Raw genomic sequence first — 24,059 nt, 5'->3', positions numbered from 1 at the left:
GAGGTGGTGTCAGCAAAGGAAAGTGGAACGCACAGCACAGGGTTCCCGGCTTGTCCGGGAAAGCAGCCACGGGTGCCTAAGCAGAACAAAATCTGGGGAACGGCCCTTGCCCAGAGGCAGCGCTGGCTTTACACAAACAGGCTTCTTGCTGCAGCTTTACAGCACTGTCCTGTTAAGCTTTTCCTTTACAGAGAAGGTTCTTTTTAAATATTTGTTAATATTAATTGATAATTAAGAGCTAGAACCTGGTCCCACGGAATGTACCTGCCCAGCATACAGGAGGATAAAGGGCCAGCACTGTTCAGTTTGGTTTCTCTATTGTTTGGGAGTTCTCTGGGCTTTGTGCTCTGCACACCAACGGTCAGGGTAGGGCAGGCCTGCGTGTTCCAGGCCCTGCTGTTCATAGAATCATAGAATGGTTAGAGGTGGAAGGGACCTTCAAAGCCCACCCAGTCCTACCCCCTGCCAGGAACAGGGCCATCTCGAACCAGATCAGGTTGCTCAGAGCCCCGTCCAACCTGGCCTGGAATGTTTCCAGGGATGGGGCACCCACCACCTCTCTGGGCAGCCTGGGACAGTGTTGTATAACTCACATTGTAAAAAATTTTTTCCTAATATCCAATCTAAATCTACCCCCCACTATTTTAAAACCATTACCTCTCGTCCTATTGCAACAGGCCCCACTGAACAGCCTCTCGCCATCTTTCTTGCAGGCCCCCTTGAGGTACTGGAACAGCCTCCCAAGCTGAGACAGCTGCTGCCATTTAACGGATACCGCAGAGGTTTTAATGCCAGGTACAGAACAAAAGCTTTCTGAAAAAGTCACACATTTCAACAGTTCTATTCTGTTAAACCCTATCAGGCACGTGACACTGGTTCTGTGAGGAATTGCACAAAACCCAGCTCTGAAATACCAAGCTCACCAATGAGAGGCTGATTTAGGTTTTATCCTTTCATTTTCCTACACCATTCTCATACCCAGGGACTTCAGATTTTTACATTTATGCCCTAGCAGAGAGCGTTAGAACACAGCTTTGCCTCAAACCAAGGTACCAACCAACTGAACTCACGCCGTTCTGCACGTTTAAGAGGAAATCCAGCTCCCGCACAGTGACAGAGAAGCCTGCTTCAAAATGCAATACTGCAGCAGCAGCTACCAGGCCTGAGGTGGGTGAGGGGCTGCAAGGCTTTTACAGAGGCGCTGGTGCCAGACAGCGAGCAGAGATCTGGCTGTAGGGTGAACTCCTCCAGAAAAGGGGGGCTCTTGCCAGCTGTGCCGAGAGAAGAGGAAAGGCAGCCATTGCTCCGGGTTTCCCTCAGGACGGGGGGGTTTAAATAGCTGAAAACTGCCTTTTAAAATAAATTAAAAAAAAGTCTGCACAGACTTAACATTTACCTTCCAAGTAACACCACCACTGCACTGCCTGCGTCACTCTTCCCTGCGTGTTCTCCGCACCTGCGAGCGGGCACAGCGTCCCCAGCATCCCTGCGTCCCAGGCCCCCACACTTCCAGTTCCTGACAGGGAGGAGCAGATCCGTCCCACCACCGCCTGCATCAAAACCCCGCCACAGCCGAGCGGCGTTACGCAGCCACCGTGGAAACACGCACACAGCAGGACTTCTCCAAGCAGCCGTGCAGGGCAACGCTAAGCCTGGAGCCGCAGCATCGCGCACAGGTGGCAGCGGTTCCTACCCAGCGCCTCCATCGAGGCCCCAGCCCCCTTTCACGCAACTGGAGCTCCTCCTGTACAGTCATTTTATTTAAATCAATTAACTCTGTTTTTACACTAATGCCTCAGTGCATCCTTTAAAAGGAAAGGAAATTATTTTCTTTAAAAAGTATTTGTACATAAGACAACAAATGATAGAAATGAACACAGTAACATCAGCAATCCCTAAAACATGCACAGGTGCAGGCTGAACCGCGGGGGCTGGAAGAGCAGGAGGGAAGAGGACGGAAATCTTTCTCCGAGCTTTACATTCGATTAACAGAATGAGAGAGAGAGACAGCAGCAACCACAGCGCTGAGCAGAGCCGCCGCCGCTTTCTGGGCAGCCGGATCAATGGCCTTCAGTCCCATTTCAGCCTCACAGAAGGCAAATCCAAGTGATAGGGGGTTACAGGAGAACTCTGGAGAGCCCCAGGGTGTCACACACCCAGCAAAGCACGCAGCGGAGCGGCAGTTCCGTGTCGCTGCCCTGCCTGCACCCAGCCTGCGGCGCGGGGCACCCCCGGCGTCAGCCAAGCGCGGGAGCTCAATCGCCAAATTAGGCCTCCCCTTCCCAGACCGTGACAGGTTTCCCAGGCCAAAACGACGCAGTTCCCTTTGCAGAGCACCTCATGCTTTTGTGAGATTTCAGTCGTTTCCATTTCTTCCCTTGGAAACGAGCCCGTACAACCCAAGACAGAAGTCCCTGCGCCCTCACACCGGCACCAAGCGCTTTGGCTCCAGCCAGCCAGGCCCGGCGAGTCCCCCGTCCAGCCGTCACCGCTCCCAGCAGCGGCCCCCGTCCGACCGCAGCGCACCATCGCCGTACCTGAGCCGACATTTGGTTATTAGCCTCACGTTTGTTTTGTTGGTTTGGTTTTTTCCTTCTCAGAGGAGCACACGTTATTAAATCCTCAGAAAAAGCCTTTCTTCTTCAGACCACAGAGAAAGTAACCCCCCCTCAACCCCCCGCTTCCGCTGCCCTCGCTCTCCAGCGCGCCCCTCCAGAGCAGAAGCACAAGCAGCAGACGCCCGACACCTTACCAAGCCAGATCCACAGATTGGCCCCAGTTTCACCTCAGGAGGTGAGACCATTAGTATCCATTTTAGTCCACCCACAAGAGAAGAGCAGGAGAAATAACGTGGGAAAGCAGACACAGTACTGCAACCTGAACTATGCGCAGCCGCCGCCTCTGCTGTTATTGGTTCAGCCACTAATTAAGGGGGGAGCTGAGGCAGAAGTGAGGATGAAGAGACAGCCGTTTCGAAACGCTGAGGTGACCCAACGCCCTCTCCTACCACTGCAGGGAGACCTCACGCAGAAGCAGCAGCTGCAGCTCAGAGTGCCGAACGCCCTCGCCCAGAAGCCACCACCATCACTGCCGCAGCCTCCCCGCGTGGGAACGCCACCGAGCCACCTGAAGCCCGACGCGCAGGGAGAGGCGCTGGCACCGCCAAGATTTGTAGAAAGCGGAAGCTCACCTACACCCCTCTCATCTCAGCCCCCCGGCCGGCCCCCCAGCCCCATCCCCGCGGGCAGGACAGGTGCCAGCAGCGCTGCTCTCCACTTGCACGTTCGCAGGGAAGCGCAGCGCTACACGGACACGCGGGCGAGCACGCACACAGCCCCTCAGAGCGGGACATTCCACCCACCCAGCTGAGAAGGTTGGAGTTGGGACAGAAAAAGAAACAAAAAAAAAAAAAAAAAAAAAATCCCTTCAAGTACTTTAAACCAGCCCGTTCTTGAGGTTACGGCTGCACGGAAGCAGCGACCAGCCGGGCCTGTTCGGGGCAATAAGGCAAAAAAGTCTCAAGTCCTGGAGGGATGGAAGAATGAGAAGGTGTCAGTAGTGAAGGATTAGGAGTTATTCGGTAAAGTTGCTTCTTCTCGCTCCTGTGAGTCTCATCTCCACGCGACCGGAACCAGCTGCTTCCAGCTACTTCTGCACACAGCTCGGCCACGCCAGCCCCCCACAGGCCACCGACACAATGATGTAGAGGATGACCTGCGGAAAGAACACAGCCGCTTCAGCGGAGAACCGCGCGCCCACTGTCCGGCTACGGGCTGCCTTGGCCTGGCACGCAAAAACAAGCTCAGAAAGCCCAGGGTTTTAACTCGTCACGTGCCCTGCAGCACTTCGGGCATCCCTGCGGTGACACGGGGATGAGAGCTGTCCTCCAGCAAGACAGCTCAGACCCTTCCAGCACAGAGCTGAGTACACGCGGGTCTACAGCCAGGGATACGCTACTGGCACGTTCCAGTAGTTAAGCCCGACCTACGAGCTCGAGGTTCTCGAGCTCCATACTTACAATTGATACGATGATGATGACGATGGTGAGCTTGAGGTTCTTCATACACATGGCTCTAGCAAGGTTCCTGCTGGTAGTTTTGAAAGTGACTGACTACAAGAGACAGTAAAGCAACTCATTAACTCCTGGACCTGCTGCAAAGGAAGCTGCGGCCCAGGAAGCCAGATGAAGAGGCACGTACGTTTCCCAGCTCCCACCTCCCTGACGACCCGCACCACTGCGGCTACCTCCTCCATCTAACCACTGCAGTTACACCAACACAAAACCGAGCAGGCATCCAGAGAAAACTCTCCCACACTTCTTCGGGGGCAAGATAAAGTGTAAGAGTGTGTCCAGAGCCAGCCTGGTCCTTTACCGCTCGAGCTTTCCTCCAGTATTCGGGCTTGCTGCATTTCATGGAAAGCTTGTGGCTGCCCCGGTCCCAGTCTCCTCTGATTCCACCCACTCAGTCCAGGTTCTGGTCACCAAACGCCCCCAGACACGCACCGGGCTGTGTCAGCCCAACCATTCACGCAGGCTTTCCCTGAACCGCGCCTGCCAGGCCGCCCAGCCCAGGACCAGCCGGCCCAGCAGCACTCTGCTGGTTATTTCCAGGTTTTCCCCACAAGCCACCCCCTCAGCTTGTTCAGTGAAGGCTACAGCAGGCAGAACTGCAGCCCTAGACCAGAAACCTGGGCTTAAAGCCGACTCCCACGCTCAGCTGTGCGGCTTCCTGAGGTGGAAGCAGAGTGCTGGATACCAACGCACCCCATCTCAGCCAGGCCACCTCTCCAGAGGACAGGGCTGCTCTGCCCGCCAGCTCCTTCACACCTCCCTCCCAAAGCAGGCCTTTCCACCGCGTTCTGACATTTTGGTTTACGTACAATATTCTGGTGGCCAGGGCTCACACAGGAGTGATAAAACGCAGCCCATCACTCTGAAGTTTGAGGACTTCGGCCCCGGATCTCCCAGGACGCTCGCCACCGGGCTGTAAGGCATTCACACCAGAGGCACAGCCCATCCCTTCATTTTCCACACGGTTTCCAAGAACCAGCGCTCTCTGAGGAGCTCGTACACAAATTCAGCCTAATTGCTGAAGGAGTTCCAGTCCAGCTGCCTACAGCGTTACCTGAGGTCAGCCTCCTTCTAAGTTCTTCCCCAGACTTACCGAATCCACAAGATTCTCCGTTTTATCAATCAGCAACTCCAGCTTCTCTCCTCTTTGTGCCACAAGGTCTGGAGAAAGACAAAAACCCAGCTCTGCAGGTAGAACCCCAGTGCAAAAAGCTGCTCCCCGCACCTGAGCCCAACCGCGAGCCAGGAGCTCCTGGCAGTGGCTTATTAGACATCGAGTAGTTCTCAGCCTTCCAGAGACTGCCAGGAACAGTTCCTAAGGAACAGCCTCACATCACACACGGGCTACGTTTTGGGGCTGATCTGACTCAATTTTGGTCAGTTCCAGATCTAACCCTCAGTTTTAAGTGGTCAGACTTGTCAAAACCCAAACCAGAGTCCAACACACACACACACAAAAAAAAAAAAAAAAGTAAGCTGCTGCGGAGAAGCCTCCTCCCAGCAGCTGCAGGAAAGCTACAGCGACAAACAGACCGAGTCCAGAGCACGCTTCACCCCAGCACAAGCTGTGAAACTTTACCTCAAACCGCTCCTCAAGCCCATGGCCCCCCGCAACCAAGTTCAACGCCAGTAACAGCTTGTGAACTCAGAGCTCCCCCAGTCCCTCCCGTCACGAGAGGCACCCCCATCAGCTTCACTCCTGGTAACTCTCCCTGCCGCTCTGGCCCAGAGGAACGCTGCGCGCGGCGCTGAGGGAGGGCAGATACCTATGTTTCGAACCATGATTCCTTTAAGTTCATCGATTTGAGCTTGCGTCTCGGCCACCTGGTCAGCGCCCTTGCTCTCCGAGTGGTATTTCTGTAACAGATAACAAGGACTCGCAGCGTTGCACGTCAGTTCCGCATGACAAACAAGGAAACTCCTGGTCGCTACAGAACAGCGCAGACATAAATGTCAGCTTTCAGGTTACCCGAGACATTTATCAAGGGGGTAGCAGACCAAAATCTGACTTTCTCAGCCCGGGCTACCCTCAGCAGTCCCACTCCCACACAGCATTTCTGAGCCATTTATGAAGGCAACACGCTGTCAGGACCTTCCCTGCTGATCTCCAGAACACGTCAGAGAGCCCTGCACCTTCACAGGGCAGGCAGCACGCAGCCAGCTCTGGGTGCACCAGGGGGGTTCCCGCAACGAGGAGGAGGGCTGCGAACTGGAAACACCGTGCCAGGAGGTGCTGAGGGCGGCCAGTTTGAGCTGCTCAGCTGTTCTTCCCGTAGAGAGGATGCCAGCAGCTGGTCTGCTGTGCACCAGACCCAGCTGGGAGGATTTCACATGCCACCTCCTAGCTGCACGACTGCTCTACTTCATGACCACCCAACGTGGCTACTTAAACCCGTTTTCTTCTGGAAAAGGGTTCCATTTGCAGCCATTTCTGACAACCCAGGAAGCAGCAGCCTCTGACCCTAACAGCCTTCACGTACTCAGGTGATAATTAAGGGTTATAAGCACCGAACAGAGCAGCTCCTTCGAACCTCCTCCTCCTCCGAGGTTAGGTTTTTAGCAGAAGGTGCAGAACTGGCATGCTATCAAAGCTGGTCACTGGTTCTACTGGAAGCATAGCTTCCCTTTTCAGCATTATCTGTGTGCTACACTTGAGCTGCAGCGTGCTCTCTGAGCTGCCGTACGATGTCTTCCTCCACCCTCAGCCTCACACTAAACTCCTGAAGTTCCAGGGATCACCCAGCCCTCAGCCTTGCCCCTGCCCCGGATGTCATGTCTGATCAGCGGCGCGCTCATCCCGGCACGTCCAAGAGCCATCTGCGGGGAGAGCTTTCTGTCAGCGCTTACCTGCTACGAGTGGAGCCTGGATTTCTATCAATATGCAAAAGCTAAGGCAGGCAGCTCCGCTCATGCTTTAGAGATGGAAAGGCTGGAATTTTTAGGGGAATGCCAACACCACGGCTCCAGAGACTGCCTGGCTGTTCCGATAAGGCAATTCATTAAGCTCATTCCAGCCACGAACAGCTTACAATTTGATGAGTCATCACTTCATCAGTTTCAGTCCCCACATATCAAAGCCTGGTGGAGAGGAAAGACTCAGTCCCATCACACAGAGGAAGTTAATCTAATTTATTACACACAATGCACCGGGCCCTTCTGGAGCCACACTGCCATTATTCTTCATTGCTTTTTATCTGCTGTGTAAGCTAAAAAAGTTTCTGCAACGAACCACGTGCAACTCTACACGCTGCAAATCCCCTCCACTACTCACTGAGGGCACCAACACAAACCAGCTCCTTTCACAAACTCCAATAAAAGCTTCAGGCGGCAACAGCGCAAGTGCAAACTGCGCTCGTGGGTCACCAGCCAAGGACCTCTCCTCCTGACCTGCAATATCACCAAACCTGGCATTTTCAGCAGGCGAGCAGGAAAAAAGCCAAGCCCTTCATGGAGGACACCAGCAGCACTAACATGCTCAGAGCCACAGCAGAGCAAACTGAGAACCTCCTACACCACGTGTACAGCGCCACACAGATTGCGTACACGCTCGGAAAGCCAATATTCCAAGGACATCTTATCATTCATTCAAGGAAAGTCTCAAAAAACCCACCCCAAAACAACATCGCTGAGGTTATGAAGCTGTTCGTAGTCAATTAAGGACTCCTCAGAGTCGTCAACAGAAGATTCAGAACACTGGCCTGGCAGACTGTGTAGCCTGGGGTTTTGTGCGCTAATAAGGCTATTGATCATACGAGTCACAGGGCAGCTACTTGATTCCTGCTCTGTCTTCCATCTGACTTCATTCACTTAATTAAAGGGGAGAGAGGCGAGAGGCAGTCAGGGATTACGAGATAAGCACGTTCTGAAGTTTAGTTTAACAGAAACAGAGTAACACGCATTTGTCTTGCTCCTAGTGCCAGTGACTTAGCCCTGGTCGGTTAATTGGAACCAGGTTTGACACTGCAAACGTTACCATCAAGATCTAATCCCCGGTGCAGCTACCTAGTGCAAACAGCCAACGTGTCGTCGTTACTTCTGGAGCCCAGCTGTAGGGTAAGCGTGGGGAGAACAGCCAAACCCAGGCTTTACACCCAGGCTCAGCATCGTGCCTCAGTTCTGAGCAAGAAAATACAGGGAGAATTTCTGGGGAAATCAGGGAAATCCCATTTAGCACCAGATCTCACCAGCTGCGCAGCCAAGACGCTGGAGAACTCGCTGTTCATTGCATAGGGAAGGGCTGTCTGCGCTCTGGAGCCGTACGTGGTCTGAAACCGCTTCTTGATTTCATTCAGGAAGCTGAAGGCTCGGGATCGTTCAAAGTCCTGGAAGGAAGAGAGCAGACCATGTCCAGAGCTCTGTCAGGTCAGGAATAACGCAGTGCATGGGGCACACAGCCAGCTGCAGAGAAACTGTAATTATCACTTCATGACAGGCGTTCTGCACGTAACACTACGGGATTTGACTGGTTATCCTGGGGTGTGAACAGCAGCCAGATTTCAGGGCCAGCTTCCTGGACACTGGTTGGCAGCAGACCTTACCAGGGTATCCCTAGCTCTAATTCTGTGCCTGGTACCTTTTTCCAGAGAGGGAGAAGCTCTTGCTTCAACACTTCCAGAATGAAGGAGCGCTAGGCATATTGCACAGATAATTAAAGGCCAGCCTCTACATCTAGATCCCACTGCACTGCGGCTGCTAAGAAAGAAACTGGGCAAACCCAAAACTGAACCTCAGACTAACTACTCATGTGCATTTGAGTTCTGGGCTTAGACTTCAGAGCCGTAACTGATGTGACTGAACACGAGCAGCAGCTCCAATGGGAACAAAAGGCACCTCAGGTTAGCATCTGCTATTGATTTGCTTTGGCATACAGACACCGAGGCCAAAACCCGCAGAGAGCCTGTCTGTGCAATAGCTGCAACCAAAATACTTACATCGTCTGTGATGCAGAGGTATATAATCCTGTCTTGGCAGATGTAATGAAACAGATAACTGCAGAGAGGAAACAAGAGGGGGAAGAAAAAAAAAAAAAAAAAAAAAGTCATTTGGAGCTGTCACAGGACTAACCTTCTAGAACACATGACCGGCTACATGGCCTTTGAGGGCCGGAGAAGTAGAACAGTAAATTCCAGTTACCCTGGAAGGAGTCACACAGATCTCAACACCCCCAGCCACCTCTGATCAGGTCAGTGTTTCCATTCCTATCAGTCACACCGAATTAGAGACCACCTACAGGTCAGGTGGCCTCACATTCCTCACAGCACTGCACACCTAGCAGTGACTGTGGGACACTTAGCTGCCACACAGCTTCAGCTCCAGGTCCTTCCAGCTACCTACTCGTAAAAACTGAACCCTGACAGGGTACCCAGCGGCCAGATTTATGTCTGGTCCTCATCGGCGTGCGTACAAGCATCCGTGCACTAGTTTACATGTGACAAGAGCCGCAGTTAACTGGAGTGACCAGAAAGAGAACACTTCAGTGACCCGCTGCTTTAGCCTTGTTTGCATGACCACTGGGTCGCCTTTGGTTTTCCCTGCAAAGGCTAACAGACAAAAGCAACCACAGCAGAAAACGAATTAGAACAATAATCAGGCTGAACAGGCCTGAATCACGTGGCTGGGTTAGCTGTGCGTGTAGAGATGCCTCCGGTGGTGCTGGGCCAACTCAGATGTTGGTTAAACGCAACCCTCAGCATCCTGACAAACAGCGCAAACCAGTTCAAAGCAATATTTCCCTCTAAAAATTAAACCAAGCTGTTATTTTAGGCCCACCAGAAAAAAATAAAAACAAACCAACAACTTAGTTCATACAGAACTAAACCCAAACCAGAACTGATCAGAGCATTCCAGTTCAACTCCCTGGCTTTAGCTGCCGATTTTTTGTTACACCGCCCCTTCACCAGCATTCGGTGCTCCAGCAGGGGACGAATTCCTCTGAGGAGTACAGCAGGCTGGGGCCCTGGCAAGGCAGAAGGATCCCCAACACCCTCAGACAGGAGAATGACAACTCCTTGTGCTTACTCAGCTTCACAGTTTTCACATTCTCCCCAGTTATCATGGTCAAGGAGGAAAAAAAAAAAAAAAAAAAAAAAAAAAGAGGCTATTCTATGTCTCTACAAACGAAAAACCTTGCTTTTTGAAAGCAGGAAGAAGTGCTCCAAGCACGTGTGTGTGAAAATATTCAATCCTCCAAACAGATGGCTAGGAACTCCTTCCCATCTCCTAGGGGGAAGGCAGGGCTGGCAGATTCTGACCGAGGAGGTGATTATCCACATCACAGACAAAAAGCCAGCAGAGACTCGTTACAAGAGACTGACTTTAGCAGGGGAGACGCTCTGTCGCTAAGCTCCGTGCCCACAGCTGCGCAACGGCACCCGCGTGTTTTCACAGCGCGATGCAAAGCAGACCAGCCACAAACTGCAGTCACCTCCCGCCACGTTGCTTAAATCCTCGTTAAGGAAACGGTCAGTAATGAGCGAAAGACCGCACACTTCGCAGCACGCATGCAAGCTCACTTTGGAGTGGTATAAAAATAGGAAACTGTTTCCTATCAACTGCCTTGGTACTTATTGCTTAAGCTAAATGCAAATCCTGGTTATGCTGCAATGTTCTGGGGAAAAAAAAAAAAAAGTTATTGAGCCAACTGCACAACCAGCACACTAACACACCCACGTATGGATCTGGATTCATTCCTGTCCTCCTGCACGCTCACTAGCCTCTCCTCCCCTGCCCAGAGGAGACGCGTTACTCACTTCCCATGTGAATAGGTCAGTTTGTTGTTTTCTGAGGGGATTTTTGCCAGGATCTGCTCTGTCACCTCCAGGAAGTTTCCTCCGCACCAGGCATGTTTGGCCAGGATGGTTGTGCCCCTTGCCACAACGGCGAACAGGATAGCCATGACTTCACACTACCTGGAAATAAAAACATAGCAAGAATTAGGCTCGTGATCTTTGGCAGAGAAAGCATCACGATCTGAACAGTATTCTCTCAGCCCTCAAGGTAACGGGAGGGAGGCACAAGCTTGTTCAACACTTCGCCAGGATACCATTATCGGAAAGCTGCTCTCATTTCCCCCATCAGGTTCTGTTCAGAACACCACCAAGACTACAATAATCTCTAGAAGGTCTTTCATACTGCAACTGCATGGTGTCCTACAGCCACTGACCCATAATTAATTTTGCCTACCTTGTTTCCACCTAGATTTCTAGCTATTAGTACCTTTTTTTATGCTCTTCAACTGACCCTTAAGTTTTTTCTTGCTTGTTATTGAACAAGCTGCCTGTGGCCAGCCAGCTCCCGTTCAGAGGGAAGTAACTGTCTGGCAGCGATGCTAGCAGCAGCCAGTTATGCAGATTGAGCTCGCCGTCCCCAACACACGACTGCTCAGGGGCGAGGCCTTGGCCCTGATTGCTATCAAAGTGAAGTAAAAAACCACGCATGTCCCCTCTTCACGGTCTGGACACACTCACTGAGCGCACGTTGCCCCAAGACTGCTGCAAAAACACGCAACCTGCGCTTCTGAAAGCCAGACGGCGCATTTGCAAAGCAATTATCCTCAGCAACACGCCCCTTCTCCAGGCCAGCACTCTTGCATATGTATCAAACCAGACAGGCTGCAGCCTGCAAGTGTCTCAGGGCCAGACTTCTGTGAAGTCTCCGGCGTTAGAAAATCTCGCTTGCTGTCGTATAAAGGGACACACTTAATCGGCTCAAGTATCATCACATTAATCTACTGACAGACTCGAGATTTAACATGTGAAACCACACGTCAGATCGCAGCCGTGACATCTGCTGGGCTAATCCAGCACACCCGTAAGCCTCTTTTCTGCTTAGGGAAGACTCAGGAAGACTTTTGACCCTGCAAAACCCCAGAATCTTATTTTTCACTTTGCACTTGACTGCCCTCACATTGCCTGCCTTGTTTTGTGTCTAGAAACATCTGCACTCTGGCTGGAAAGATCACACACCTATCTCAATGCAGCCAGACAGCCTGGAGACCTCTCTAGAAACAGGTACAACAGCAGTGCTTCAGCTTCGGGAGGCAGAGACCGAACACAGGCTGTGCCCAGCCAGACTTCCCCGCCCCTCCGGCACTGACCCAAGCGACCTATCGATCTCTTCGGCACCAGGAGCCATCCTACCGAGCAGCGTGCTGACACATCTGCCCCGAAGAGCTCCTGCTTTCATGAGAACCGACGCGCAAATGATCACGGCAACGGTGGAAGAGGCAGCGGAGGAAGGCAGAGCTGTGAAGCTGAGGTACAATCACGACCCATTCCATCGGAGCTCCCTGTGCCAGCCTGAGCCTGACAATCAGGTAACCTCCCAAACCTCCCACAGGTTTAACACCTCAACATGGGAAAGGAAAAAGAATAGACTCATGGATTTATTCAGAGAGCAGACTCCACGGCTAAGCCACAGCGCCCTGGAAGCACTGAGGTATTCGGAGCCAGCACTGCCGACGGGAACAGAAGGCACAGGGTAAGTTTGGTAAGTGCCCACAAGCGAAGGGGGAAGCAGAACAGCAAAAGGTCTCAAAGGACCCGGCTTTGGAGCAGAGCACGCCATCAAGCACACTCTAGAAAACCCAAGAGTTCGTAGTGCCAGGACAGGGGAAGGGAGAACACACCCGACAAAGCCTCACACCACGCAGCCCAAGTTCCCAGGGAATCTGTTCTCCTTTGCTCTCTCTGACCAGCAACACAAAAAAAGGGCATCAATAACCAGAGGGAGGAGGAAGCACCAGAGCACTCGGCAGCAGCTCCCCCAAACAGATTTGCTGCTTTCACTTCCTCCTGGCCTAAAGCTGGCACCCCTCTGACCCACGTACGCGCCCCTTCTCGTCTGCCAAGGACAGGAGGGAAGCCCCTGGCGCTGCTTTGCATGGCCCGCTTCTCCTTTACCCTGTCTCAGAGCAAGACCCGTTTCCAGAACAAAGGCAACTCCTCGTGTTCACCTGCTCCTCTTTGACGTGACAACTTCCCTTCTCCTCACCACCACCTCCAATATTCACACACCACTTGTTTCCATCCACCGCTCCCACCTGGGAGCCAGCCTCATCCGGGCACGGCTCAGGGATTTAAACAACAGGATTTAGAGAAATCGGGACCAGCATTATAGAAAAGAAAAAAAAATAATCAAATTCTTGTACACTCAAGAGGAGACAGTCTTTAACATAAGGACAGCTGGTGCTTATTACACTCAATGAAGTAGTGTCCATGTCCACCTGAAGAAGATTATGGAAGTTACAGAATACGGGAAAGTAGGTGTAACAGTTTGTCCCCTTACACACTTTCTAAGAAAACTCCTCAGCACAAAGATACCCAAGGGGAAAGAAAATAAAGCCAAGAAGAAAGTCGTGATTACTCACGATCGGTAACGCAAACACGAACAGAAAGTGCAAGAACGGGTTCCAGCAGAAGTAGTTCTTCACACAAAGCGTCCTCTGAAGCTCGTTATTGTGGAGGGAAAGAGTTCACATGAGTTCAGAAAGTAATTCACGAATTTATGGAGGAAAAGAATCACTGTTAAACAAATACAACAGAAAATATCACCCAAGCAGCCGCTCACTGGAGCCTAAGAGTTCATCACGGGTTTCTTCTGCTCTTCCACCCATCCCTAGGCATCCCAGCAGTCACCACAGAGCCAAAACCTCCGATGTGACTCCATACAGCCGTTCATAACTCTGGGAATCACTTACTCCACACAAGTTCAGGATTTTTTCCAGGGAGAAATCCTATGAAGGGCAAGTAATCTCTTCAAGCAGCAAAGCAGGTCCCTGCCAAGGCGGATCCATGGTCACCAGTCGAGGTTACGACTCTCACAGTGCCTGAGCTTCTGGGCTGCTCTTGCTCACCACGCTGCTCTTCTCATGCAGAACGAGTTACGCACAGGCCTGCCAAGTCCCAGCACCCCCAGTTCAGAGCAAATGCCCTAAAGGAGTTTAGAAACACACTTCCAAGGCATCCTATCACCTCTTGCAACACTTGCGCTACCAAGAACATCACATGACGAGCAGAAAGCAGAGTCATTTGCAAAGCCCGACCGCAAGCTTTTCCTTCCAGCATCGCCCTCCCAGCCTGCCAGATCACACCTCGCCAAGTCCTTCAGAGCTGCCTCTACAGAAAATTCAAGCTTCCTTCCAGAAAGCTGCACTACAAGAGCTCACACTGATCAGCCCACGCACACAAACCATTCCGGGTTTGTCTGTGCGCAGCTCTGAGCTCTCTGACATCCTGACACGGAGGACTTCAGTGGCCAGCCTAGCAGTTTAGTAGGTTTTTTGGTTCTTTTAAGCCAGCTTTAAATTGCTGCATCAACCACATGCTGATTGCATTAGAGCAGGAAAAGTAGTCACAGATTCTCGTGATACTTTGCTGCCTCTGACCTTAAAAAGCTCCTCTCAGATCTTCAAAGCCCAGCGCCACAGACATGGAAGTCTGAGGGTCACAAAGCCCGGCTCCAGTGCTCCAAGTTAAACACAAGTGAGTTACTAATCACAAGTTCCACCCTCCACAGACCTGAAAAGATCAAAACTTTAGTCTGATGCTCACAGCATTCCTTAAGACAGGAGCGCCTGGACCCGGCACTGAGCAGAAGCGGGGATTACTCTGAGCTCAAGCATAAAGGAATAAGCGACTCCTTGGAACGCTCCTGCAGGAGCCACTGCCTCCACCTGAAGAAGCTGTAACGGAAGAGAAACTAGCCCAAAATCCAGTTTGCAAAGGCGAAACAAAGCTAAACCTTGAGTAACTCAAGTTAAATGCTTATCACACCAGAGACAAGGGCAGCCACACAGCTGATTCTGATCTCGTAAAAAAGAAATTATTAACTGCCAGGCAACGGTTCCTGGTTTCCCCCGATTAAAGAGACAGCTGCTCGCTGCTGACAAGGCCACAGAGAGCGCGCAAACATTTCCCACAAAACAAGTCATACCCACGGCAAAAAAAAAAAAAAAAATAATAAAACCAAAACAAAACAGATTTTAGCTTCAGATCACCAGTGACTGACAAGCAATTCTCTCCGAACAGAGTGATCCCCACCCTGCACCACAGCTCTGACTGACTTAGCCAGAAGTCACAAACCACACAAACTGCACTTTGTTCTGTTTTCCACTCCCTCAGCACCTGATCTCTCCAGGTGCCGCCAACCCCGGCTTTCCTAACGCAGAACCGCTGAGCGGCACACGCCGAAGAACTTGCGAATGGTTACAACAGCGCGCTGGTCCGCAGCGATGCTAAACCAAGAGGAGTTTCTTACAGAACCATCCCCCTTCAGATCCACCGAGGCACGGCCGTCTGCAACGTCCCGGCCAGCCCAGCAACTCACCCAGAGCCGTGCCGGTGCGCGGTGAGGAAGATCAGCGGCCTGCAAGGCAGCAGCTACCCTCAGAACTACAAAGCCCACGCAGGCAGACACCTCCGTTCCCAGAGCAGAACTGCTCCAGGTTCAAACTGAGCAGCGTAAAGCGGTTTAGAGGATTTCTAATTCTGGGTGCTTGCAGAACTCACGGTGGCGAGGCGAGAGCTCAACGGTACCACAAGGGGAGGCTCGCTGACACCGCAGGACCCCGCCACCCGGTGACAGCGGGGACACCAGCTCACTGAATTCCCAGCCCTCCGCCTTGCTTCCGAGACAACAGCCACGTGCTTTGCAGTGACACCTGCCCGCAGGTTCGAGCAGAACAGATTACGTGAAGTAAAACAGATTAACACGGAGCGCAGTTCTCTCCCCGAGCAGCTTCTCACGCAGCCCTGTAAAACTCATAACAGATTAGTAACACACATCTGTCAAACTGCTAGAGAACTTCTCTCCTCTGAAGTTACAAGAGAGCCACAAACTAAATCCATTAAAATCAACCCGTGTCCCTTCGTCCAACCCACAGATCACAAGTTTTCTGTCTAAGCTTACAATACTGAATGGCTGGAAACAGCCAAGACCAAACCTTCGCAGAAAAGCTCACTCAGAGGCATCAGGCAGGCCCTGCACGGCAGGGCTCCAAACCAGCAGCGAGAGGGGGAAAGGCCGCGTTCCTCAGCCACCCAGAAAGCACCGCGGGTCCCGGGAGCACCCGGCAGCGCCGGAGCACAAAGGCGAGCATTGCATTTGCGGCGCAGCAACTGTTTACCCCTCGCAAGGCAGGCTGCAGCGCGCTGCCGTCCACGAGGTCTCTCAGGGTATTTGACAGAGGGCACAGAGAACCCTGCAGCGCCGTAACGGATGGCAGAGGCACAGCCTCGGTCCTCAGTGGGATGTTTAGTACCTCAGCAGGGACAAACGCGACACAAAACGACTTGGTTGCCGCTCTGACTTCACTGAAGACCGAGGATAAGCTATCAGATGGCAGTTAACGCAGGCGGGGCAAGAAACGGACCCAGAAAGCTGCGCCCGTCCTGCCCATACCTGCACGGGGGACTCGCCAGTCCTTCCTCTTGACCAGAGGATTCACAGCCCCAGCGCCAACAAGCGACGGAGGAGGTTACTGCTTGTATTTCCAGAAATCCTCTTCCCAGAAAGCAAGGCGCGTCGCGTTACTCCTGCCTTTCACCACGAAACAAGCGCAGGTGTTGCAACCCCGCCAGCTGCGAGCTGCCTGACTGCAATAAGATGGTTTAAGGACGTTGATTTCAGCAGAAAGCAGCCTGGACTTCCCTTTAACACTTCCCCGGCGCCTGCGAGTCACTGCTTCTTTGAAGGATGCTCCAGCGTTACGCTTTAAGCCTGGGAAGTGTGAAATTCACGCACCAACCAAACTGCGGGTACCTCTGCTTCACCAGCCCAGAAAGAAAAGCCTAGACACGACTAATCCCGCTTCTCCTCAGGAGCAGCTTTTCGGGGAGGCAGCGCACCGCGTTTTGGAAGAGAGGTGAAGAAACCGGCTGCGGAACAAGCAGCTCCCCGGAGACGCACGCCCTTCGTACAGAGCCTCCCCCCCGCAATCACTCATCACTACCCAGTCCTTAAAATCCGCGCCAGCCTTCGCTCCCGGTTACACCGGCAACACGGCGCTGCGCGGTCAAGCCCCGCACAGCAGCCGCGGCCCTTCCCCTCCCCGAGCTCCCGAAGCCCAGCCCCCCGCCGCCCCCCGCCCCGCTGGCGCCGAACGAGGCCTCCGGCGGCACCGAGGAGCGGCCGGGGCAGCCCGGCCAAGCCTCCTCCTCCCGCCTGCGGGGAGGCGCCGCCGGCGCCCCGGTTCCCTCACCGCAATGGCTCCCGAGGGGCCTTGCGGGCCCAGCCCCACCGCCCGCCGGCCCAGCCGCTCCGTCCCGGTCCCGCCGCGGCCTGCCGCTCCCCGGGGGGAACCGGAGACAGAACCGAGAGGGTAACGGGCGGCTGTCCCGAGGGGCCCGGGCCGGCCCCGCCGCCGCCGCTCACCGGCCGCCGCGGCAGGAGGGAGCGCCCGCCGCCCCCCGCCTCGGCACCGGGCCGCCGCGACGCACTTCCGGCGGAGGGCGGGGCAGCGCGGGGGCCGCTGGGAGCTGTAGGCCGCCGCCGCGCGGAGGCTGCTGGGAGCTGTAGTCCGGCGGCCATGGCGGAGGAGGGCGAGAGGAAGGCCGCGCTGGAGACGGTGAGCGAGCGCGGCTGCCCGGCTCGGGGGGACGGGACGGGACGGGGCAGGGCTCCGCTCGGCCCTGCTCTCCCCTGGCAGCAGCAACCGGGGCCTCCCCGGCGCTTCCCGGGCCCGGCGGGGGCGGCTCCCCCTCAAGCACGGGGGGGGCGCCGGGATCAATCGTAACGGCGAGGACGGGCCCGGGGGAAAGGCGGCTCCGCAGGCCGCGTCCCCCCCGGGCGGGCAGGGGCCGAGATGCCGGCTGAGGCCTTGGCTAACCGGCCTCCCCTGCCCTGCAGCCGCCTCCCGCGCGGAATCCCCCTCACACACCTGCCCCGCTTCCCCCCCCCCCCCCCGAAACCGCTGGGTTTTACCGGGCACGGAGCGGTGGGCGAGGGGGAAGCTGGGGACAGCGGGCCGTGCTGCCCGAAACAGGAGGGACGGGGAGCAGTGCGCCTTTTCGATGAATTTATTGAAGTTTGAGATTGTCCCACAGGGAAGAGGAGCAGCAGGAAGTCGGGTCTGAGCTATTTTAAAACTGAGCTAGGACTGACAGTTTCTAAAACAAGCCTTGCTTTGTAAAAATCGCTCGGCGCTGCTTAAGATCAGGCCGTGGGTGGCTTTGCCCGTTAGCCGCGGGCCCCAGCAGCCCGCCTCATCTGCTCTCTTGCGTCGGTTTAGAGTCACAGAGGGGTTTGGGTGGGCAGGGACCGTTAAAGCCCACCCAGTCCAACTCCCCTGCCAGGAGCAGGGACATCTCCAACCGGATCAGGTTGCTCAGAGCCCCGGCCAGCCTGGCCTGGAATGTTTCCAGGGATGGGGCATCCACCACCTCTCTGGGCAGCCTGGGACAGTGTTCCACCACCCTCAGCGGAAAAATTTTTTCCTTATGTCCAGTCTGAATCTGCCTCCCTCTATTTTGAAACCATTACCCCTCGTCCTGTCACACCAGGCTCTGCTGAAGAGTTTCTCCCTGTCTTTCCTGTAGGCCCCCTTTAGGTACTGGAAGCTACTGGATTTAGGTTGCTGAGCCCTGTGGCAGGAGGTTCTGCCCCCGTTTCCGTCTCCAGTACCCACTGCATGCAGCAGAAGGCACTAGATGGCAATGCACTTCACGCTGGCAGGGTTGCAGGCTCCCTGCTCGCCACTCTGTCAGTGGGAAAGGAGGAGAGCTGAGCACCAGGACAGCCGTACAGGAGAAACAAGTGTCTCTGTAAGTTGCCTGGTTTTAAAAGCTGCCTGTGAGGAAGGCTTAATGCAGCCATTTTCCATAATCTCTCAGCCTACAGCCCCTAAACTTTTCCTAATGGCTCACAGACCCCAGAGTCTGTTAGCAAGAGCCTGGCTTCTGCTCGTTCCCTTTTTCAGGCTCTACAGAGCTGTATTCTCCTCCCTGGACGTGCAGGCAGCAGGCTGGAAGTCACAGTTGCAGCGGGAAGCCCAGTCCTAGTCCTGCAAGTCCAGTGTGACGAACAGAATTGATCTGTGGAGAGCTGCAGTTACCAGAGGGGCCCTTGGCGACACACCAGCAGATCCCCCGTGGGCAGTGCAGTACCCTACAGAAGGCAGGACGTGTAGAAAGTGATACTGGCTCAGGAAGACCAGCAAAGGATATATATTCTGACAAAAAAAAGGCAAATTAGGCATAGAATAGAGCGTAGGGACAGGCGAGCTGTAGGACTGTTCCCCGCCCACTTCACATCTAGCCGATCCCAGCTGTCTCAGCGCTGTCCCGGTGTCTCTGCCGCAGCACTACCTCGGCACCAGGTACCACATTAAATAATTCATCGCCATTAATCACAGCACCTCCGAGCAGGGGAGCCGCTGGGTGATGTGAGATTGCAGCTCTTAGACTTGCGTGGCCAGTAGAGGAGGAGGAAGGCGTCCGATGCCTGTGGGGCCGGCTCGCAGGGGCTGTATCCCCACCGTGCTGGGAGGGTGGATCCCAGGTTGTCTTCGGGGAGGTGCAGGCTTCTCCATCTCTGGGGTCTCAAGCAAATTTGATCAATCCTAAAGCGGCCTCAAAATCTCATCAGCTTTTCTTTCTGCCTCTACTGTAATACAAGAACAAGGACAATTTGGTAGAGACTAGCAAATCGGTGTGTAACCGAAGAGGGAAAACTCCACACGAGCAGAATTCCTTACCCAGGGCACCAGGGCCTTTTTTGCAGATTGGCTCGTGGGAGAACGAGTTTTCCTGTGATGAATAGTTTCATACCTAGGCACCTCTGAGGTGAGACTCAGAAACACCCTGAGAAGTCTCAGCCTTCTGCCTCGGGGCGCAGACGGGATTGCTGAATTGCGCTGCGGGTCAGGGTGATCTCTTCCTCCGCGGAAATCAGCCAGTGTTTCCCTTCTGAACCGCCGAGCCAACCCCCGCGGCGGCAGCCGCACCTGGGGAAGGAGGAACAGGACTGCTGGGGGGTGTTACTACCCGGGGGAAAATGCAGGGGGTTATAAAACCCCTGGAGCGGTTGAGGATTTGGCCGCGGGCGGGATGCGAGGAGATCAGCGCTCATCTCAGCCTGGCTCCGCACTTAACCTTGAAACCTCGCTGCCGCGGAGAGAAGAAGCGGTCGGGGCTGCCTGGGCTCGTCAGGCTCCGCCGTGGCCGCGCTGAGCCTGGGGAGAGGTCAGAGCTCTGCAGCCCGCTGACAGCCCAGCGATTAATTAGGCGACGCGTTGGTTTTGGCGGGGATCCCAGAGCAGCGTTCTCAGGAAGTGCTAGCCGGTAGAGCTCTTCTTGGGCACCCAAAAGCAGCGGGAGGGTCAGGGGCTGGCTGCTGGTGTGGCAGGGTTTGTTACACCTGGGGCTAGCAACCTGAGGCTCGCCCCCCCAGTGGGCTCATCCTGAGCCTGTGAATTTGGGCTTACAGCTCCTTTGGTTTTGGGCAGGCAGCATTCCTCCCTGGGGAGTTTTTGGCTGTCCCTCTTGTTCCTGTCCAGCTGCATGCTGGTGGTACCGGGGATCACACCAACCTGCGCAGTCACTCCCAGCTTCTTTCCACCACGGGTCCTGACGTCACAGCGTTCTTTGGGCTCCTCTTCTCTCCTGGGAAGAGGAAGGACGCACAGGCACTGTGAGAACCAGGGAGAGGTTTCTCTGAGCTCTGTAAGTTTACACCTCTTCCTCTGCTGCAAAGAGGCTCTTGGTCACGCTGCAGCACCCACATGTGAGCCAGAGATGGCCCAGCCGGACCCACAAGCCCTCCCAGTTACTCCAGTGCAGCTGAACACACAGTTTATTCTTCACCCTAAGGCTGGCGTTCGTTACCTCAGAGAGCCGTACAGCATCTCTTCTCTCCCTGCTTGTGGTAGGTCCAGGCAGATGGGACGGATGGAAACTGCGTCACGTTCGTGCTACACGACGAGGACCACACGCTCGGCAATTCCCTCCGCTACATGGTCATGAAGAAGTAAGTGGAGCCTCTGTGGTGCCTGGTGTCGCTGAGGGTACCTCTGTTTCCTACTCTGACCTTCTCCTTGCTGTCCTGCATCTCAGCTGCTGCTGGAACAAGGCAGATGATCATGCCTGTGAGGGTCTTTGTGTCAGAGCTGGTGCCAGGCTCCCTGTCTGCCACCTCTCTTCCCAGGATGAAGTTTTCCCATGTGCTGTTAGTGTCAGGATCCTGAGAGCACTGATAAGCCTTAACAGGCCCGGCCAGCCACACCTGGGGCCTCCACCCACACCCTGCCCGTGGGCCAGGAGCCCCATTTAAGCTCAGCTCAGGGCTGTCAGTCCCTCCTGAGCTGTGTTGCAGGAGTATGGGTCTCTAGCTCAGTCTGTGCTCGGCTTGTGGGCTCCGTTCACCTGGGTGCTGACCTACGGACTGACTTCCTGACCCGACCTCAACCCTTCCTCGTTGTTGTACATCTGCTTGGCGATCACTGGGTAGTGTCTGCCCCTCCTTACCCTCACCTGACCTGACACTGACCTGCAGATCGACTTCCTGGCGTGTCCTTGGACCTGCTTCATGCCCCCTGCTTGCGTGGAGATGCAGGAATTGATGCTGGGAGTTATCCTGCTGCCCCCATCAAAATATACCAATGGGTTCCCCCTGGCTGGTTTTATCGTACTGGGCAGCACTGAGGGTGTGTGAGGATCTGCTGGTAAGCCTCAGCAGAACTATGGCAGGAAGTTCAGTGCACCATCTCAAACGGCAGCTGCATTGCAAACGTCGTGTGAACTCCTCTGGTAAATCTCCACGACCAGAGAAACAGCAGGCTTCCTGCAGACGGCAGTTCTTTCTGCTGGTGCACAAATGCTCTGCCAGCCATCTCTGCTCGTGAAGGGAGACGCCCTGCAGCCTGCAAACCGTCTCGGTAAATCCCTGCAGCGCCCTAGACCTGTCCGTCTCTTCTGCCCAGCAGAACTGCGACAGGTTTGTGTGCAGTGAGGTTTCCGAGCAGCCGGGATCCGCCGTTCGAGCTCTGCAGGCCTGCCCGCGGCTGCTGGTGGTGCCAGGATGGCGCCTGCGGTCGTGCCAGCCGTGTCCTTCCTCTGCAGAACTCCAGCTGCAGCTCGGAGGCAGACGGGTGTGTGCGAATAAGGTCACACGGGTAGTTTCCCTTCAGCCTCTCCCTCGCGTGCGATCCTCAGTCATTTTAGAAACATCCTGAGCCCCAGCAGGTCTGGGGTGGCGCGAGCCTCTGGCTTCCCTGAGACTGGCTGTGGCCTGGCCTGGGTTTCACTGCTCTCTTCTCCTCTCTCCCCTCCTGCAGCCCCGATGTGGAGTTTTGTGGCTACTGCATCACGCACCCCTCTGAAAGCAAGATCAACTTCCGCATCCAGACCAGAGGTACGGGCGTGCGCGTTTCCCTTGTGTCCGGGGCCCTTTTTTTGTGGAATTCCCCCTGCTCATGTCAGGTTTCCGCCATGAGTCATTTGAATAAAGAAAAGCCCTGTCCTCCCCCTTCTCTGCTAGCCACCTGCAGCTGCTGTGCGCTGTTGCTCAGCCAGAGCTGCTCTGAGCCGTTGTGCTCCAGCTCTTCAGTTAGCCAGGAGGACTGGAGAGCAAAGCTGGAGTGTGCTGACACATAGCTGACGGCTCTGAGCTCCTGCAGTTGCCCTCTGCTCCCAGCCCACCAGCCCCTTCAGCGCCGTCCCCTGCCCTCTGTCCAGGCCCTGCCAGCTCCACAGCTTTGCTGCCTAGAGGGACGGCGTTATTTCATTCCTTCCTCATGGGACTGCTCCCTTGAGCATCGCGGATGCGGAAGCCGCTTCCTGGAAGCAAATTTCTAGTTTGTGCTTGCTGACTCTTTAATTTCCTAAAGATAATTAGTACTCAGGCTGTTCACCTTGCTACGGGAACCCCTTCCCCGTGGAAGTCACTGCAGGATAAGTGTCCGCTGTCCCTGCGCCACAGCTGGACCTCCACACTGCTCACCGTCCCCAGCTGCTGGCGGTGGGCTGGGAGGAGGGAGCGTGCGGGCTCATACCTGGTGCGAGAGCCTGACCGTCGCAGGGACTGCCCCTGGGCTTCTCAGAGCCGCGGGGGAGAGGGCTGCCGGTCCCTTTGGAAGCCACTTCCCATTTCACCAGCGCATTTCCTTTCCTGAAGGGGCCCTTCCTGCTGTTGAGCCATTCCGGAAAGGACTCAACGACCTGATGGGTGTTTGCCAACACGTGCTCAGCACATTTGAGGTGAGACTTTCTGAAGAGCTCGGGGGCCTTTTCTATCTCTGTCTCGGAGGGGAAAGGAAAGGGCTGGGATTGGTGTTGCAGGCACCTTTGAGATGAGAAACCTGATAGTTTTTTACAGACATTTTCTGCTTGATCTGCAGCGTGGCCTGGCTTCGTTCCCGTTGCAGTGACTGTAAAGCTGAGTCACTTCAGAGAGTGCCTGGAGCTCTGTCAGAGCTTCTCAGGTCCCTCAGCGTGTCCAGGCACCGGGCAGAGAGGTCACAGCACAGACCAGGCTGTGGTACGTGCGTCGCTCCGATGGCTGCTGTTGACAGTTGTCCTTTGCTCTCCTTTGCAGAGGAGCGTGAAGGAATACAGGGCGCAGAGGGAGGAAGAGATGCAGTAGCGTTTGGGGATGGCGGTCCCCGTGGCTGTGGGTAACGGCTGTGTGTTGAATTCCCCGTGTCAAGAGGTTTTGTTTGGTTTTTTTTATGACTGCTGTGATGCAAAGCTGTATTTTCTCTAATAATAAAGTTTATGAAATTTGATGCCGCCGGTGAAATTTGGTGATGCTGCATTCAGCTTGGCGCAAGTATGGAAGGTGAGAGCCAGAAGGCAGCGCTTTCGCTCTTCCATCTTGCTTCTTTCCCTCTTCAAGCGTTGTTGCTGCCTCCTTCCCAGGATTTTCGGATCACGGAGTTTGCAGGTAGTCTGGTGCACAGAATCGGCCTGCCCCAGAGTGCGCAGGGAGCACAGGGGTTCAGCGCTGTGTAAAATGAGGCTTTTGGAGGGGCAGCACCCCCTCCTGACTTAAATCT

At 54.6% G+C, this 24,059-nt stretch overlaps 2 protein-coding genes across 4 annotated transcripts; one reads left to right on the top strand and one right to left on the bottom strand.

Annotated features, from left to right (window-relative positions):
* Nucleotides 1-1,742: 1,742 nt before the first annotated feature.
* Nucleotides 1,743-17,511, bottom strand: VAMP7 (vesicle associated membrane protein 7). Of its 2 annotated transcripts, none has more exons than XM_086756080.1 (8): nucleotides 17,444-17,511; nucleotides 10,822-10,980; nucleotides 9,004-9,061; nucleotides 8,257-8,394; nucleotides 5,839-5,929; nucleotides 5,166-5,233; nucleotides 4,019-4,111; nucleotides 1,743-3,714 (listed from the first exon to the last, which is right to left on the bottom strand). In XM_086756080.1, the coding sequence occupies exons 2-8, from the start codon at nucleotides 10,965-10,967 to the stop codon at nucleotides 3,646-3,648; spliced, it is 663 nt and encodes a 220-aa protein (XP_086612206.1). In that variant the 5' UTR covers nucleotides 10,968-10,980; nucleotides 17,444-17,511; the 3' UTR covers nucleotides 1,743-3,645. The 2 variants fall into 2 exon arrangements, with proteins under 2 accessions (XP_086612206.1, XP_086612207.1); XM_086756081.1 differs by lacking the exon at nucleotides 17,444-17,511 and adding an exon at nucleotides 17,271-17,430.
* LOC104481221 (DNA-directed RNA polymerases I and III subunit RPAC2-like) lies at nucleotides 17,510-23,789 on the top strand. Of its 2 annotated transcripts, none has more exons than XM_086756083.1 (5): nucleotides 17,510-17,636; nucleotides 20,937-21,034; nucleotides 22,341-22,417; nucleotides 23,180-23,262; nucleotides 23,600-23,789. In XM_086756083.1, exons 1-5 carry the CDS (start codon nucleotides 17,598-17,600, stop codon nucleotides 23,645-23,647), a joined length of 345 nt encoding a protein of 114 aa, XP_086612209.1. In that variant the 5' UTR covers nucleotides 17,510-17,597; the 3' UTR covers nucleotides 23,648-23,789. The 2 variants fall into 2 exon arrangements, with proteins under 2 accessions (XP_086612209.1, XP_086612208.1); XM_086756082.1 differs by lacking the exon at nucleotides 17,510-17,636 and adding an exon at nucleotides 18,627-18,831.
* Nucleotides 23,790-24,059: the final 270 nt, after the last annotated feature.

The sequence above is a fragment of the Chlamydotis macqueenii genome, chromosome 11 (genome assembly GCF_036417535.1).
Source record: "Chlamydotis macqueenii isolate bChlMac1 chromosome 11, bChlMac1.mat, whole genome shotgun sequence".
NCBI classification, from domain to species: domain Eukaryota; kingdom Metazoa; phylum Chordata; class Aves; order Otidiformes; family Otididae; genus Chlamydotis; species Chlamydotis macqueenii.
This window is presented reverse-complemented; position numbering and strand designations above follow the sequence as displayed.

What these genes read in the sequence shown, in the direction of transcription:
- LOC104481221 (XM_086756082.1), top strand. Translation starts at nt 18,718, where the DNA reads ATGGCAATGCACTTCACGCTGGCAGGGTTGCAGGCTCCCTGCTCGCCA. An exon ending in CAGGAGAAACAAGTGTCTCT is followed by an intron (nt 18,832 to 20,936) that starts GTAAGTTGCCTG and finishes TGCTTGTGGTAG; the next exon opens with GTCCAGGCAGATGGGACGGA. An exon ending in CTTCCGCATCCAGACCAGAG is followed by an intron (nt 22,418 to 23,179) that starts GTACGGGCGTGC and finishes CCTTTCCTGAAG; the next exon opens with GGGCCCTTCCTGCTGTTGAG.
- VAMP7 (XM_086756080.1), bottom strand. Translation starts at nt 10,967, where the DNA reads ATGGCTATCCTGTTCGCCGTTGTGGCAAGGGGCACAACCATCCTGGCC. An exon ending in GCGTCTTGGCTGCGCAGCTG is followed by an intron (nt 5,930 to 8,256) that starts GTGAGATCTGGT and finishes TATCTGTTACAG; the next exon opens with AAATACCACTCGGAGAGCAA. An exon ending in AATCATGGTTCGAAACATAG is followed by an intron (nt 5,234 to 5,838) that starts GTATCTGCCCTC and finishes GTCTTTCTCCAG; the next exon opens with ACCTTGTGGCACAAAGAGGA.